At 45.4% G+C, this 18,217-nt stretch overlaps 1 protein-coding gene across 2 annotated transcripts in view; it reads right to left on the bottom strand.

Moving 5' to 3' along the window:
• Positions 1-14,285, bottom strand: part of atp2a3 (ATPase sarcoplasmic/endoplasmic reticulum Ca2+ transporting 3) — a 44,678-nt gene extending 30,393 nt beyond the window's left edge. Inside the window, exons 1-3 of one of the 2 annotated variants that reach the window (XM_014408384.3) lie at positions 13,888-14,285; positions 2,977-2,994; positions 2,592-2,674 (exon numbers count right to left, since the gene is read on the bottom strand). In XM_014408384.3, the coding sequence (XP_014263870.1) occupies positions 2,592-2,674; positions 2,977-2,994; positions 13,888-14,005 (219 nt within the window). In that variant the 5' untranslated portion in view covers positions 14,006-14,285. The remainder of the gene's footprint in view (positions 1-2,591; positions 2,675-2,976; positions 2,995-13,887) is intronic. The other variant, XM_014408383.3, reaches the window with a different exon arrangement.
• Positions 14,286-18,217: the final 3,932 nt, after the last annotated feature.

Genomic DNA, 18,217 nt, shown 5'->3' with positions numbered 1-18,217 from the left:
ATGCTCCATCACCAACATCAGCATACAGCTCGCGTTCCTCAGATCCCACACACACAGCGACATGCCACAGAGTTTCAGAAAAGCCTTATTCATAAATCATATTGATCAGAAAGGAGAACTCATGGAACGTCGTGTAGTGTGGCCTTCTGCGCGTCACCTCCTTTCTTTATATTGTGCTTCCAATGAGCCAGACTTTGTCTGAGGGTCGTTCATAGTTTCCTTTGTCTGCCTTTCCGCTCATTTTCAGTCCAGTCAGGAATAAAGTAATTTCCTCGGCATGCTGTGCAGTGTGCCGGGTGAGTGCAAGACAAAAGAAGAGGTGGCAGGGAGGGCTGTGCCGTACCGTCCACGACAGAAAAATGTCATATCACTATATTATTGCGATATCATCAACAGGATGCGTTTATGTTCCAAGACGAGCCCGGGCGTGTCTGAGAGCCGCGGGAGCCGTGTGGAACCTGGTGATGCGTGACCCACACATCGCTCTCCACATGACAGGAAGAGCAAACGGTGGATGGAAAGCACTGAAGTGGTTGCATAGTGGAAAAGCAGGGCTTCGGGCAGCTGGTTAAAAAGCTCAGCCCAGACGGAGAAAACATTTTCAGCTTTGTTGTGTGACAGTACTGCGCAGCTCCTGAGGAGTCACAGGGTTCAGTTACTTTAACAGATATCTGCTGCTTTTACTTTAAATGTGCCCCCAGCTGCCTTTGTGCTGACGGGCACTGTGACATAATGCTGAGTCACTACTATTACACTACCGTGGTGCTGCTGCCACCTCATTTCAATACACACACACTGCAAAACAGGAAGCGTGTCATCACTGACACAATGAAGCTCACTGGAAAAGAAAGATGGAAATGACCTTCGCTCACTTCCACTTACAAATGCTGATGTGTGCAAGCATCAAACAATACTTTCTTAACTTCCACAGAAACATCGTTATCGCACATTTGATGTATCCTAATATCAGGCTACATCTCTCTGCCTAACATCCATCAGATGAACAGTATGTGAAAGTCACGTCCTTGAGAAATGGATAAACAGGAAAAATGCATCTTCAGTTGATCCACCTACTGTTCACTGAAGCCTCATCGGGAACAGCATCAGTGGAAGGGTGGATGTCACGAAGCATTTTATAAGGAAGGGGAAAAGGCTGAGGTATGCCACGTCACACAGGAACTGAGCTGAGAATCAGTGGCAACGTCTGATGGAGCCACGGATCCAAGTTTACATTTTTTGGGCTGAAATCATCGTCAATGTCAATCGTCCGACAGGGAGTCGATATCTACATGGTGGAGGCTGCGTCAGGGTTTGGGGCAGCAGTGGTGTTGGATCCAGATGCAGTTTTCAGTTTTCATCTTGACAGAGAAAAGAAGAAAAAGCAGCCGAGATCCAAAGAAGAGCCTTCAAGAGACCCAGAGAAAAGTACAAGAACACTTCAAGAGTTCAGGCTGTTCAAGAATAAAGACGCACACACCAAATATTGACTTTCCAGCTGTTCCATGCCTGTTTGCACAGTTCAATAAACTGCTGCACCCATTCTCCAAGCACAGTCTAAAGAAATGAGGCTTTTGCACAGTCTGTAACTGTAAGCTGGTGCATAACTAACTGTTTGTGAATTCAGTTCCTCATTTATTTGCTGTACATTAATAGCATATTTTATAAAATGTCCCAACTTGCCCAGTTTCCCACTGGTGCGTCATGGAAAGGAACCAGGGAATCTAATACTGTCAATTTGAATATATTGAAATTAGCAGACAAATAAGTCCGAGATTAGGGCTCAAGTTCAGTCCACTGAGAATCAGCCACACCCTGGTTGTAGTGGAAACATTCAAAACAGCAACAAAACAGCAAAATAGCTGTGAAATAAGAGTTCTAATAAAGTCAACTCTCTGGGCTGGATGACTTTGGATTTCAAGTTGAATCAGGTCACAAGGAAACTTGAGTTTCTGAGCTGACACCACTCCAGGCAACGGTGACACTGTAAAGTGTTCGGGTAGTGTAGCAGTGGAGCAGGTTCCACTATAAACAATCTGGTAAAAGTAAGGAAAGCCTGATTTGCATGAGGAAATTTAAGCCATGCTTCAAAGTCATGGCACCAAAGCCCACGCCTGCACTCCGCGTTTGTCACTAACAGAAGAAACAGTAAAAGATAGATTGGGTCGGTTTTTGTGCCGTTTTCCTACTTTCAGAAACAGCTAGAGCAATTCCATCCCAAGTCACCAGTGCTGTGCTGTAATAGATGGAAAAAGTTATTATGCAGTGAGGATTGCACCACTCCACCCCTCTCTGACCTTCACCTCCCTCAAACTGCAACCGGGGTCACAGTCTGAGGGAACGGGAGCTTTGATTGAGAGTTTTGTTTCCAGTTTGGCACAAGCAAGGAGACTGCACTGAACGCATATCAGCACTGGGTGGAAAAGCCTGCGACAGACACGTTTCCACACAAACTGGGTAACCAGAATCCTAACAGGGGAATAACAGTGCAGTCTATTAGGTGGCGACTTCCTGGACAGTTAGGGTCTCAGATCCCCGAGCGGTACATCTGAAAATGGAGACTGACACATTTTAATTAGCAGGGTCATACTTACAAAGGAGACGCAGGCAGCCAGCAGCAGGATCCTCACCAAGAGGTCTTCAAACTGCTCCACCACCAGCTCCCACAGGGACTTGCCTGAAATGTTTAAGTACACATTGCACACCTCGATGCATCACACTTGATTTAACGTTGAAGGCTCTCGCTGTAAAGACGTGTGTCCTGGAAAGACGTGTTGACATTAGCTCTCTAATACTGATAAAACAAGACCAATGCTGTATCTACAGTGTTGTGTGTCCATGGGTGGGTAGCTGCTATAGTGGACACTGCCAAGATTACCCCTCAGTCAACAACAAGAAAGAAAGAAAAGATCCCGGCTCAGGATACTTCATTAAGCACAGAGAGGAGGATCACAGCTCAGTGCAAAAATCAATATTTACCTTCTTCAGCTGGGAGCTCTGTGGATGTCACGCGGTGCAGGTCGTAGAAGAGTCGAATCGGCAGGGCCGAGGCGGAGGAGAAAAACAAGAAGAGAGCAGTTAATACGTTTGATTACCTCAGTGTGACTTTAAGATGCACGGACACGCACAAATTGCTCTGTTGAATTGTTCCGCTTGGTTACGATGATTAAACGCTCCGCGCAGTGAGGCAGGACAGCGACGCCGTTGTTTTTCCAAGCCGAGGACTACAGGACGCAATCACACGTCTACTGTTGTGATGACCTGCAAGTCCAATTCTAGGATCAGCCACTCATGGAAGTGCAGCTCGGGATGTTTTGCACAGCGAACCACAGACCACCAATCACCTTTGACTGCTCGTGGTGATGTAACGGCTAACCAGACTCAGTCTCGCCACCTCACAGATGTTTCATGACGAGCGTTTCTTCACTAAGACTGAAAAGCCAAGTTATAAAACTTCAGTTGATATTCTTTTGGAAACCCATACCCACCGCCTGTTAATCAGATATTTCTGAAGGCCCGGGCGACCTCTGACTGACCTCATTATCAAGTCACTGCTGATTGCAAACAGGTTATTCAGTAAGCTGACAGTCGTATATGGGAGACACTTTTTTTGCTCAAAACTAAACTAAATTTTTTAACTAACTTTGTTATAAACGTCCAACCTCATGAATCCCTGCAGCTTCCATGCTGTTTCTGAGCGCGGCAGCAAAGCTCACGATGCTAGTGTAAGTTAGATTAGACAGAGTGATTGCAATTATAACGAATCTATCCAATGAGCCACTTCAGTTCAGAAATAAGATTAGCTTTATAATAAAGGTAATCTGTGTTAGTTTATCAAGGCAACGGGTTGCTCTCAGCACTGGTGCACATTCTGTTTACTGCACCAAACCCTTTTGTTCATCCACGAGCTAATATCCCACAAAAACAATCACCAAGATTTCAGCACGTTGCTCCGTTCTGTAACATTTTCTTGTCATTTTCAGGCTTAATCAACATTTCAAAGGAGAAATTGTTTGTTTTTTGGCATTCCGACATCCCCCCACGTACATGAGTCAGCGGCAAGAGTAGAAAACACATCAGTCATGTTCTAAAAATGCTCCAATTGACAAGCACTGTTGATCAGTGTCACCACAATGAGACAAAAGCATAGTCGCCGTGTTTGTCGGGCCCATATCGGGTCCAGTGCAAAGTTACGACTGAACAGGTCGGACGTAGCAAACGACCTGAGGATGCATCACTGGACGCGTTTGCTTCGGCGGGATTAGTTATGAATTCTTTCCAGGAGAGTGTGCGTGTTTTCTTACCGACTAAGGGAATCAAAAAAATATTATTCTTTAATCCACTCCTTTTAAGTGAAGCTTTTTCTGCATATAAAATAAGTAAAAGCTTGAATTACAGCCCTCATTACAGAATGACTGTGGAAAAGCAGCTATACTTAGAAGGCAGTGGGCTGCAGCTCTCAATAATAGCAGCATTCTCCTTTAAGCAGTGGAAACCCCGTGTTTCTCTGCATGCTCTGACCACACTGTGCAACACGTGTGTCTAATGTGTAGAGAGGAACTGGAAAGAGGCCGTGACACGAGGCCTCGGCACTCCTTCCACTCGCTGGCGCAGAGAGAAATAAACTGTGTTTTTAGGTGGAGAAGAGATGCTAAAAGCAACCGGGGAGCATGCCAAATTAGATGAAAAGGCTCCTTTATTTACTTTAATAAAACTACACACAGGCCACCACTTCAATGTCCACTTGATAAGGTTTGATAAGGTCAAACATGCAGCTGATCTGTTAGCATTTCTGTATTAGAAAACAACCATCTTGCGGGGGTTGACCCTCACACTGTGGTCAGCTCTCTCCGCTCCACAAAACACCCTCCTCAGACTGTGTATTAATAGCTGATGAGTCACTGTGAATAGCTTTTCTAACCTGCCATCTGAAGGGTTTTCTGAGTGCACTCTGCCAGCAGCAGCAGAAATGTGGAGAAGTGGGTTCTGCTGTTTTCCATGCTCCACCAGTGTGACATAAGCCTCTTTCCCCATAACTGTGCCTCCCCGGTTGTATAATGTTTTTATGGCAGACAGGCTGGCTGTGACCCGACTGCATGAGACAAAGACGGGCTGACTGAAAGGACGAGACAGACACGAGGGTGGGGGATACAGCGAGGAAAAGAGATGGAGGTGTTGAACGGGGTTCCCCGGCTTCCCTCTGCCAAGGATTCCCTCCCAGTCATCCGGGCTCTGTCAACGCGAGGCTTGCCCAGGCACATTCCTGAATACTGACTTCACCTCTCTCCTCATGTCCCCACAGCACCTCCCCACCTCCTCCTCCCTTCTCCCAGCCCAGACAATGAATAAAAGAGGCTGTTTACGCAGAACAGAAAAACTGAGCAGTGCCTAGAAGAAGGGAGACACTTCCTGGAGACAGTTGCCAACAACAGCAACAGTGAGATGCTCTCTGTGTTCAGAGCATCAGGAAGCAAAGCAGGAAACAGTCCGTCTTTCTTTCTGCACTGCAAACAATCTGCCGATAAAGGATCTCACAGTCCGAGCTGCCCCCCCCCCCCTCCCCCTTGCTCTGAGTCCATTAACAAATTACAGGCCAGATCATTAAAACCCCCAGTAAACATCACATCTGAGTGTGTTAAGCAGTGTTAACAAGCCAGAATCCAGGCTGACTTGTGAAAACTACAAACACAACAAAGTTTTCAGCAGTTACCATGGCGACTTGACTCATGAAGACTCCTTGAAAACAAGTGCGTTACAAGGTAATGTGCAAGTGTCTGTCAAAATTGACCAAGAATAACTATTATGCAATCAGTGGGACCTTGATGTAGCATGCAGGCATCAAGCCCCCACACATTCTCATGTAGATAAGCTCACTGCTGGCCTGCTACTAAAACACCATTAGCATGCAGACAAGCAGACACACCTCCGAGCACACAGCTTACAGTCACCCATCGATTGAGGAGGAGCACGGGGGTGAAGGAGAAAGGAGTATGGAGGCAGTGTGGTGAGGCGTGTACTAGCTGAAGGATTCGGCTCCATCCACTAACCCTGAATGCAAAACAGGTCTATAAATAGCATGATGGTAACCCCTAATGATAGCTTCCTACATCCACTAAATGTGTTGTCCCACTGGAAAAGGTCTGAATGCATTAACCGTATCAAATGTGAATGATAAATGTACTTCATTCTCCACCCTAACATCATTATCTCCGCTGCACAGAAAACACTGCAAGTGACTGCAGAACAGACATCCGCAGTCTGATAATGTCAAAGTTTCTCTCCTTTACATAAATATCGACAGAGGGCTTCCCTATTCTGAGGAGCTCATATCGAACTACGTTACGTGGGCGAGTATCAGCGACCATCTTTAGGAATCCCTGACCTCTGCCAGGCAACCCTAAAGATCTGCTACCACAGGAACAAGAGCAGTGATGCTAAAGTTACTACAAGAACATCAAGTCCTCACATACGGCCGATGTTCAGTCATTTAAGCCCCAGAAATCGTTCATAGTGGATTAAAGCTGCTCCGCTCAAACAAAAGAAGATTAAGTCAACACAGCCAAGCTAACTGTGGTGCTTTGAGCTAAACGCCAATGAGAACACGAGGATTCTAGTGTAGCATGCTAATGCTATTTAGCAGCACGCAACAAAGCTGAGGGGAGCAGCTGTTTAGTCACAAACAGTGAAAGTAGTCGTAGAGTGTTGGAGCTGCAGAAATGGTGACCGTGTAGTTAGAGGAAAAGTCTGATGACTTCTGAAGTGACAACAACTCAGTTTGAGAGAAGCATAGAAATGTTCACTGGTGACCCAGCCAAAATGTGGCTTTTCCCCAAAATGCAAATTCCCACACAAAGAAAAAGCTAGAAGAGAGGGATTCCTGCTACTGGAACTGGCAACATCTCGTCAAATTTTGAGCCAACCCAAATTGGCTCAATGTCACATATATTTGATTCAGTTATTTGAAACAGTATTGGACCAATTTCTGAAGTAGTGAATCCTTTAGCCTGCAGGCATTCAAACATCAGTGGAAGCACAGCTCAGTTTCTGTAAAGTTTTTATTGCCGGCAAAAATTCTGCTGTTCTTTGAAATATTTCAGGAAAAATCCTGAAATATAAAGTTAGAATAAGTCAAGATTTCTTGAGCAACAAAGGACCAAGTTTTCCCTAACAGCAGAATAAGAACAGCATTAACGTTTTCCCAGTTCACATTATACAAACTTTGTCAAAATAAGTTGGAACAATGGTTTCATTTTGGTGGAAGGAAAATTATATTAACATGCACAGTGGGGACAAAAAGGACGTAGGATGTTCTGCTCAATACAATTTGGCATTAGCTGCGATGATATCGATTAACCGATAGAGTCGTGATTCTTCCCCTGCTGAGCCCACAGAGGAGAAATACCATCAGCTGTCAAAGCTGAAAGGAGATTGGCTCTTTTGTGCAGCTTCTCTCTGAAAGTCTGCGTCATTAGAGAGACTGAATTTAGTTTCAAAGTGGAGATTTTCCTCTTTTCGAGCCAGTTACGACATGAGATTGAGGGTAACGGCCGCTGCAGCTGTCCATTGGCTGCACTGTATCTGACGTCATCAAAGCTGTGGTCAGGGAAAAAGAGAGCAAGTTTTTTCCCTTTGGTTGTTGCACAAGATAGAGCATGCTGAAATCAAACTGTAGCATCATTCTCACGTTCTAAATGCACGCATGCAAGTGTCCTGCTTATTTTACTGCATCGATCATTTGCACGCCATGCTCGACTGAGCCACGAAAGAGTGAAAGTGCTGATGAAGACCAGAGATACGACATCTATATTTAGGCCTTAATGTAAAGAACACTGCTCTCTAACTGTTCACACCCCACGCACACTGCACACTGCTCTTTCTACATCAGATGCAAGTTTAAATAAGCATCCAATAAAGTGCTTTTCCCCACATATTGCCACTAAGTATCTTCAGCTCTGCTGTCAAATTATAGAGGAAAAGGAAGAGGGCCTGTCAACAGAGCAGGACATGCTTGAGGTGATTAGCAAAGAGCCCGTATCGCGTCAGGGCTCAGAGTTTCCTCTTTAAGGTCACAGCTGTGCAAAGAACCATTTTTCGAACATCTCAACAGGCATCTGGCCACCAAACGAAGACGCTGTGGAAAATAGCCAGAAATCCCCAAACGGACAGACTGAAATATCTGTGTATTTATAGAGTTTCTTCTAGGTTTGGAAACCAGAGCGCCACTTCTGTCCAATCACGTGCCTGATAGATTACAACTTCACTGATGTGAACCCTGAAGCAATGGAGGCCACTGAAACTAGGGCTGCTCAATTAATCGAATTTTAATCACGATTACGATCTGGGCTTTCAACGATCATTAAAAATGACTGAGCCGATTATTAGCCCCTCCCTCATTTATCCGCGACACCTTAAAGGCCGGTCCGTGAAAATATTGTCGGGCATAAACCGGTCCGTGGTGCAAAAAAGGTTGGAGACCGCTGATTAAGAGGACCCGAGGGAAGCTCGGAAAGCTAAGCAGAAGTTATTTGGAGAGGAGAGAGTGACTGCCGTTGGTTGAAAAGAGTTAAAAAAAAAAAAAAAAAACTTCAGTGGTGTTGCACACTATTTTATATTATTTTTTTAAAGTCATTGTTAACCCTTTAAAGCCGGTCAGAGCTGCACGCTCCGTTTTGCGTAACTATTTTTAAATCCCTGTAGAATCTGAACCGTGTAAGCTAGCGCAATAATTTGTTTTGCATATGAAACCGGAGGAGTTGTACTTACATCTGATGCCATCAGCTTGTCCTCGGTCACGGTTTCCTTCCACATATAGCTTTGCAAAAATTGCATAAAAAGCGCTTGCAGGAACAAAAACATAATATTCCAGAAACACGCTTTGCCGTTCCTATCAGCTGTTCGTAACACTTCCCACAGTGAAATGATGCACCTGCTGTTTTCTTTGCAAATTTGCATCATAGGATTGTTTTTTGTTTTTCCTGCAGTATATAAAAATTGGTGTATCTCCAAAATAAAACTATGAAGACACTCAAAATAAATTTCCTGTGGTGGGAAACTATTTTTTGCAACTTTATTGTATTTAAAGTTTTGAGGGATAAACCTCTTAAATTTCTCCAAGTAGAAATATATGTAAACAAAACAAAAGCGATTTTCAATTTTTTTTGTAGTTTATTGCACTTTTTTGCAATTTATGTAATTACTATGCACTTAATGCATACATATTATTAAAATATGGGCTATAACAGTTGTATTGATGTATAGCAACTTGAAATGCTCCCACAAATGGCACTACAGCATGTAAAAAAAAAAAAATAATATAAGCTCTGGTGGACTTGGTTCTATAGTAGGTCTTAAAGGGTTAAATAAATATCGTCAAATAATCGTGATCTCAATTTCAGTGAAAATAATCGTGATTATCATTTTTGCCATAATCGAGCAGCCCTAACTGAAACTAGTTGAGCGACTTCTATAGGCTGTGTGAATACTTGTGCCCTAGCATTTGAATATATGCTTAACATTGTAAAAGCCCCTTCTCAGCCATGTCTGTGATCCTGCCATCACACCCACCTGCTAACAGCTCATAATCACAGGGACACGATTGTTCTCGACGTCTGAAACGAACCCCAAACAACTGCTATAAATGCACTATTCTCTTCGAACAGTGTGTGGTTATTTTGCCAAAATGATCGGTAGTTTTAACCATCGTATTCAGAAAGGGCCAAAAACAGCTCCTAAAGCAGGTCTGCCTGTGAAGCCAACACTCTGTACTTCCCTTTCCTTCGTACAGCTCCGTTGTTTGGATTGTGGGCCACACTCTGGAGGGTCACGTGCAAGCTGAGCATGGTTATGGTGACATTTTCTTTTTTATTATATACAATATGTAGACAGATAAGTGATTGAGACGCTGGCTCGATGGATGGGTGCATAAAGTGTTGCTAGTAAAGGGCAGAATCGGTGACTGTAGAAACTACTGCAGTCATTGGGTGGAATTAACACAAAAAGCAAGGACGCTCGTTGCATGTGCGTGCAATCACAACTTGTAGGCACACTCAGCTTCATCACGTTTTACTTACAATACGAATGATTTTCTACATGAACGTTCTGCGGTACTAAACTTGAAACTAACGATTAGAATCACAAACTCATCAGGAAAGTGTTTACTCAGATCACAAGCTTCAGCATCCAAACCAGAGGAGGCGCCCCCTGCTGGCCATTGGCTTCACCTTTCAGACTGGGAACTGCTGCCATCTTTTAGATTCAGTCTGTTATTTAACCATTGATCCAACTGTTAGGTTCTAGTGTTCCAGCCACTAATGATCATTAATTGACATGCAGCTGATTATCCATAACCCACGCTGCTCTTGGACGTCTCTGAATGCTATTTAATGACTTTCATGTGCTCTTTACCTCTTTGTGGTATATTTGAAGGCAGTGTAGGCTACAGCACACGCTCTGCATACTGCCCACACTTTGGAACACAAACTCCGTGCATCTCCTCTGTGGATCGGACCGTGCTGTAGCAGAGCATCCAGGCAACGTGTTAGAGCCTCATGACTCAATATCATGTTAACATAAGGGCTTGATGATGAGTGACACATGCAGGGGTGGGAGGGAAGAAGCCGAGACAAGTGACAAGCTAGAACAGGATCACAGTCCCTTAGAAGGCAGCTGGGCAGGCACGCACAGAGCCACTACAACAGGGAAGTGACTCAACACCCCGAAGACTTCAAATTACTTTTCTACAACTTCTCTCAGCCCACACAACACCAACACTGTTACCGCAGTTTAAGTCTCAACTGGACACTTTTCAGTGATCGAAACGCGCTCTGCAAAGCGCCATGGTGAGTGTGCCGGCAGAGAGGAGGAGCAGGAAGCAGCGTGTCTCTCACATTTCAAATGGAGGAGAGATTAAGTCAGGCAGCTTTTATATTGATCTGCAGAACAGGAAGAGAAACAGCCCTGTGTGAGAGCGAGATCCTACCAGAGGAAGCTGTAGTTATTATGTGTGGCAGAAACCAGACTGAAGAAACAGCTTAGATAAAGACAGAATCACCTTAGAATAACAACAACAGGCAGCTTCCATCAGTGAAAGTAACCAAACGCTTTAATTCAAACAACTTCAAAGAAGAGAAGAAGTTCAGTGGCATTCATGACAGTTTATCAATCGAACACTTTCGGTTTGCTGCCACCGGCAATTTGACTCGAAGCATTTCCATCTGCGAGCCAGAAAACGCATGTCATTTTGGACACGGAGCAATGGTGGCGCAATGACACGTCATACCAAGTTGTTTAACCTGTAAATGTTGCACAACTATACTCCAGGGAGTGTCGAGTGACATCCTAACACATTCAGGCTATTCTGAAGGCTCTGCACTTGTGCAAAGTAACTGAAAAAACAGAACCCATAAAGAAAGGAAATAGAAAAGCCTCACACTGTAAATTAGTCACAGAAGGGGCCTTTGTTCCAAAACAGGAGGATATGAATGAAATCTAATTATTTAACATGCTCCGAGTAAGAATCCTTCTCAATTTAAACATCATTTAATATATTCAATTCCTAAGAAGAAGACTGATGCCATGAACACTCGTTCATTCATTCGAGTGTCAGCTACTTTAAAATGTCGGTTTTTTAAACAAAGAAAGTTTAGAGAGCAAACGTGTCGTTTTTCTGACTCTTCCTAACAATGAGTGCAGCACACAATCACTGAGCACCACAAGTGTGCACCCACACACAGGAGAGACAGACCTGCGACTTCCTCTCTCCTGCTGCATCACAATGATGAAAGTGATAAACTGTCTCACAAATTGAGGTGCTTGCAGCGCTCAACAGTAGTTTAGCTGGATGCCTGTAGTGTGCGTCTCTGTGAATGGAGTTGCAAATAAGCGAGCTGCTGCTAGACCATAAACGGAAGGTGTGACTAAAAGGCCAGCTGCCTCCTTTCTGCAGCACAGACTGCTGTGTAGAAAAGGCTCTCTCCATATGTGGGAGCTAATGTTCCAACAAAGCCTGAGGGCGGCTGCTCCGATGGAGCGCGTTTAAAGTGCTGATAGAAAGCTCACCTGTATTTACGTTTCAGCAACAAGTTACAAAGAAAGATGATATAAGTATCAGTAAGGTTTGAACCTGTTGCCATCTACACCACAATCAGGGGAAAAATCTCATACTAGGCCGATATTTAACCTCATGGTGGTTTCCCTTTATTTGTGACCTCCATATTATGCACCGACATAATAGTGCAGGACACAGTCTCATCTCAAACAGCAGAGGTAGTGCAAGAGGATAAAGTCCCACCAGGCCCACGACAGTGTCATCTCGGAGTCAAACAGATCATGTAATCTTCCTAGCGTGTCGTGCCTCCTTACACAGACAGCTGGAGTGACACTTGGACAGCAGCTCGCGTCATTTTCACGTCCTATCTGCCTCCAAACCGAGGCAAACGCTGAGCTCAGACGAATAGTGGAGGATCTCGCATGTTTGGGGTCCCCTGCTAACCAGACAGTGCACACATGTCAGTGGAGGCAAGGTAATCATACCAGCCGCGAGCTGCTTTGAACCAACGTAGCCTGGAACAAAACAGCAAGGCGCATATGAGGCCCTTGCTTCATCTACAAAGTCTGTGGTTTGCGAGCAGAGGGGAAGCAGCAGTTAAGCAGCTGTATATCACTTTGCAGGGACATGCACTAAAATAGTAAACAGACCCGTCAACTCTCCTGCTGTCATTTTTCAACAGCTTTGACTTGGGAAAAAGCACATGATAACCCTTTTGCAGGTAGCCCCCAAAAACTGGGGAAAAAAGGGGGGGGGTATTCCCTCCCTCCAGTGTTTCTCTGCAGCGCGCTCACACAAGGCAGGAAGTTCACAGCTCAAAGCGAAAGAGATGTTATCTGTAGCAAGACGTTGCTTTTTTCCATGAAGTCATCACGAGCCCCTGGGTAGAGTCGGCTGGCTGCAACAAAAGGGCTACTGTTCGACTGGCACAATGCGCGGCTCTGCTCAACAGCTTGGCAGCACATGCAAATGACAGGCCAGGAGCGATAGGTGCGTTGGTGTCAGGCCCAAACTCCACACAAAACCACGCAAACACCAGTATGTGTCGGTGCATGTACGCGATGAGGTAGACCTGAACAGGCTTGCTCATGATCAGCATCAGTCCAGCTGAGAGCCTCAATTGAAAGAGGCTTTGACAGGCAGACCTGGCAACCAGGGCCTGGTCCAGTATGTCACTCTGAAACGTTACATGACTTGACCCAGCTACTCCCTCTGTTATTGTGTAATTTGAACTGCAAAGTAGAGGCCCTGTGTAAGAACCACTGTTGAAAGTGAAAACAGGTTGTTCAAGATTTTCAGTGTGATTATTTACGGCACAGACCATGCCCCAAAGCCCGAACTCTGCAGGACAGCCGAGGATGCCCGTCCTCACACAGCTGCGCATACTGTGTCGGTATTTGGTCAGTGGACCCTTCTTTGGTTTTGGTGAGATACAAGCGCGCTGTCTGTCTGCTCACTAAGCCACTTGACATGACTTCAAACCAGACCAGACACGAGGCGACCTCGGGGAGGGGGACTACGACCTCGGGGAGGGGGACTAACTCAAACACAGATGTAGCTGGATTGGTCAGGCTTGCATTACACCTTTCCTTCCCAGACGGGGCTTCTATGTGCTCGCTGCGAGGTGTTTCAACACGGGCATGAGCATCAATGAATGTGCCTCTGACATTTCCACTGACTGTGCGCCTGAGGGAACGGGGCTGTTTTTTACGCGCACGATCTGCCTCAGCATGAAATATAACGGCTGCTGAGGGATTTCCTGGGAAATGAATCGATATACATCATGACACGCAGCAGCCACGAGCCGCAAATTTAAGAGGGAAATGATTTACAGAGCTACTCACCGTTCGGTCCATATTTCTCCAGGTTGGCTTTGACCTGTTCGAGAGTCAGCCCAGTGTTTTCGTTCACACCGAAGTTGTCTAAAACTTCAGTCGCCGATTTAGTGTGCGCATTTTCCATGTTGGTGTGCCGGGCTTAGATGATCAGACAGAAATGTAGTTCAGTCACATCTATTGTGGGAATCGGAGGGTGCGCGTGCCTGGAGGGTGTACGAGCAGTAATTTCCACCGAAGGACGCGGGAGCGGTCGGTCACCTGTCCCCCCCCCAAGTGAAGAAAACCTCCGGATCCGCGGTTCAGACGCTGCTCTTTCTGTGTTGCTCGACTGCCGCTGCTACTTCATCCCCATCTGAAGGTGTGCTGTGTCTGTGCCGACGCGGACCGCCTCTCGGTTGTTGTGGGCACTCCCTCCTGCCCTCATTGGCTGCGTGTACCTGAGCGCAGACCCCCCCGCCCGCAGCCACCTCAGACATATCCCCTTGAAATAGGACCCGTGCTCCGTGTGGTGTAATGCGGGTTAATAACTTGTACATACTCTGTCATGGTTGCTGCTCCTTGTAGGGGGTTTGTCTTTTTTTTTTTTTGCCTAAACTTCAGCTGCTCATCAGAGGCTGAGTTGAACTTGAACAAGGCGCTGTTCAAAGCGCAGGTTTGAAAGCACAGCACACAAAACTGCTGCTGCTGCGTGTGAGAGACAAGTGCACATAGGAGCCGAAGACTTGAAGTGAAGGGAACTCAGCCCGGATGCAGCTCTGATGCCCGCTGCGCAGTGAGCATGTAGATGCGGTCATTTAGGTTTTTAGCTTAAAGACATGGCTGCCCTGCGCTCCAGGCTCATCCACCGTGGAGCCGAAAGCTGAGATAGAAGAGTGAAACATGTGCAGGTTCATCTGCACATGTTTCACTCCAAAGTTTCTGTTTCACGCGTTGGAATTATTTTTATTTTCTTTTTTTCTCCTTTTTTTGGAAATGACTGCAGCTCCAACTAATAGCTTTGTCAGCATGTTTGGAAATAATTAACTGAAATAGAAGCAGGAGTAAAAAATTAAAGTGTGTTCATATGGATATTAGTTACTACGAGAATGATGAGACAGGAGATCATCTGAATGTGCTGTGGTTTCATTTTCAGGGAGTTAACTGTGAGAAAAAGTTATGAATGAGCAACATTTTCCACATGTTGCAGCTAACCGGACTAAATGAGGTTTCGACTACATTTACCACACAGGAACCCTCTGAAACACAGCTGTGGTTTTATTCGGTTTATTTGCAAGATAAAAATGCAAATGAAACAGTGAAAGAAATCATTTGACCACAATGAAGCACGATGGCTGTGGCGTCTTTTCAAAAGCGGGGATCACACTAACAGCTAAGCAGAACAAACGGTGACAGCTGTTCTTCGTCCTTGCGATGGTGCCAGAGTGTTCTCTAAAGGAGACTTGGCTGGAGTGTCCTTCTGAAGTCCATTCCTGGCTGCACCGGTACTGAGAAACAACCTTGAGTCCTCAGGAACGAGGCTGAATGCTTAAAAGGAAGATTTCAGATGCAGGCTTGAACTCATACAAGAGGAGAAAGCACATTTAAAGTGAGAACACATGCATACATTTCAGCTTATGAGGAATAAATAATAAATGTAGCATATTTGTGGCAACTTGTTTTTGGTATAAAGCATCTTATTTTGCAACTGATGCAAAACCATTTAAGGTTAACACACATAAACCTGCAGCAGCAACACATTAAAATGCACCTAAAACACTTGCTTACATTCACTTCCTTCAGATAAGAGTGCAGGCGATCCTTAGTGCACACGAAAACAGTATTTTGCAAATCATTAACAAGGCCCCATTAACACCTGAACTTCCTGGAAAATTGTCTTTTGCAATGATGCTCTTACATAGCATGGCGAGCAGACATCACTAAAACATTCAAGTATCCCCGCCTGTTGGCCAATTAAACTCTCTTTCACCCTCTAACTGATATCTCAATGGTTGAGATGTCATCATCAGCCTGCCTGAGAAACATTACTGTTCGCAGTGCTTTACAGTTTCGAGTCGATGCTTATGGGAACAGAAGACGTTTTCCAAGAAGTTTCAAAAATTCATCGTCATCTGGGGAAGAATCAGCCAAATGAATGCTAGTAAGGAAACGGGCGTTCCAGATTTCACGTCCATCGCTTCATTCCGAGTGTGAGGCTGCAGCACAATCCCCCCGCAGTATGTGGACTCTGAAGTGGGTCTGCTGTTGGAGATCACAGGCACCGGACTGGGACCTCGTTGGGCACAAACTATAAAAGGAACAGGGTGCTCCAATTCTGTCCCTGCTCACAGCTGGCCTCTTCTGTCACAGCAGAAGAAAAAGTATATTTATATCTGAAACTTACGTAACTTCCAGAACTGCTGTCTGGAGGATGGCAGCCGCTACGTGAAGTTCTGGGATGCTAAGTGCCTGGTAGTGTCCTCGCACTTGATTTGGAGGGCCTGTCTTTGCCTTCGTCTCCATGTTCAGTCCATTTCTGTTTGAAAAGACAGACCTCACTACAGTTATCCACACGTCCCAGCAGACAATATGACCACAGGTTCCACTTGGGCTGCTCGCTGCCCACTCACATGCACAGTCAGTGGGATTATTACTGACTTACAGCATCAAATTCTTTTTAAACTTGTGCTCGTGTGTGTGTGTGTCCATCCTGCTGTGTGAGCTAAAAGTTTTGCATCAGGCCTCACGGTGACATAAATTTCAAGCGAACCCCTCCAACACCAAAGCTCTTATGAAAAGGAAATCCCCACCTCCCCCCACCTCCACACACCCCTCTTTTTGGCTCGCTCCCTCTTTCCCTTCTGTGGCACACACTGGGGGACTGTACTAGTCTCAGTGCCAGTCACACAACATTTTCCACACACCACTGTCAGCCTTCCAATAGCATTTGCTTTCCCCTTTCGCTTGCAGGGTCATTTGCATGAGGGAAATGAGCCCTGCCCTTCCAAGCATAAAAAAAGACGTTCTCCTCCATCTCGACAGAACCCACGAGTGCCCACCGAAGATGACACACGCCACTCTCTGTGCGCCTGTGGTTTAGAAATCGATGTGAACTCCAGACTAATTTAAATTTAACTGTGAAAAACAGCCACCATTGATGTTCGCCGTAGAGCTCTGTCCCCAAAGCTGTGGGCCAGGCAGCTGCTGCTGACGCTGACTTTGACTCAAGGAGACGATGATGTCGTGAGGTGACCGCATTTTGGAGCAGGTGTACCTGACAGGCAGCCCAAGTGGGAAGTCATTCCCGCCCAGCCACTTTGCCATTAACAAACCTCTCTACCCCCTTTCCCGTTCACTTCTTCCCCATTCAGAGCTCTGCACATCTGTGAGAAATCCATCATTGCACAGTCTGCCGCGGCAGGATGCTGCGCCGCCCGTCAGCCCGAGAAAATAAGAGCAATGGTTTAATGTCAGGGGAGAACTGGCTGCTTTCATGCTGCTTTAATATCAGCTCAACACTTTACATTCACGTCTTGATTTAAGAAGCAGCCTCTATTAGGGAGGTGTTCACTTTTCAGATCATCAGAACCAACATGCTCCAAATCCTGGTAATCATCCTATTCAGAGTGGACGGTTCTCGCACCATCTACTGTTGCGGGGACCTGCAGGAGTTGCACACATTTCTTATATTATTCCAAGTCCTCAAACCTTTCCCACAGCACCATTTCCACATTTTAAAAGCTTTACTTAGACATAATTTCACAAGTCGGCTCAGTATTTGCTCTGAAATCTTTCATGAAAAGCAGATATAGAGTTCAATCTGTTCTATTAAAAAGCTATGTTTCCATTTTCTCCTGCCGGTGTTAGTTTCCCACGTCTGTGAGAGCTAGTCAATAAGAGTCAAGTTGCACTTTGAGGTTACTTTCCCATCAGTAGATGCTGCCTGCTCGCACAGAGCCCCATGGATGGAGCAGAGTGATTACACCACGGTCCATGCTCCGTCTTGGCTTTGTGACAAACAAGCACTTGACTGGTAGGATTGCAGTCACTGTGGTTCAGCCTGGAGCTAGGCTCAAGCAAAAACGAGGAGGTAACGTCTTTTTAACTCCCTCATTTAACTTGTAGTCTTCAGCCCTGACCACCAATGATTCAAGTTACGTCGTGTGTGGCTACTTTAAAGGTTGCACAGCCTTTTGTTGAGACATACCACACCTTTTCACATATGCAATAGTACTTTCCAGGCCCTGTAAACCAAATTTGATTAGTTTAATGAGCAGTAGGCAAAAATGTGCAAAAGGAAATGTAAAACAGGCAGAATTGTAAAATAGAAAATAGCTGCAGCTCTTCCCTCGGTGGTCCA

The sequence above is a fragment of the Maylandia zebra genome, linkage group LG10 (genome assembly GCF_041146795.1).
Source record: "Maylandia zebra isolate NMK-2024a linkage group LG10, Mzebra_GT3a, whole genome shotgun sequence".
Taxonomy (NCBI): domain Eukaryota; kingdom Metazoa; phylum Chordata; class Actinopteri; order Cichliformes; family Cichlidae; genus Maylandia; species Maylandia zebra.
The sequence above is the reverse complement of the archived record's forward strand: the minus strand, read 5'-3'. Positions and strand labels throughout refer to the sequence as shown.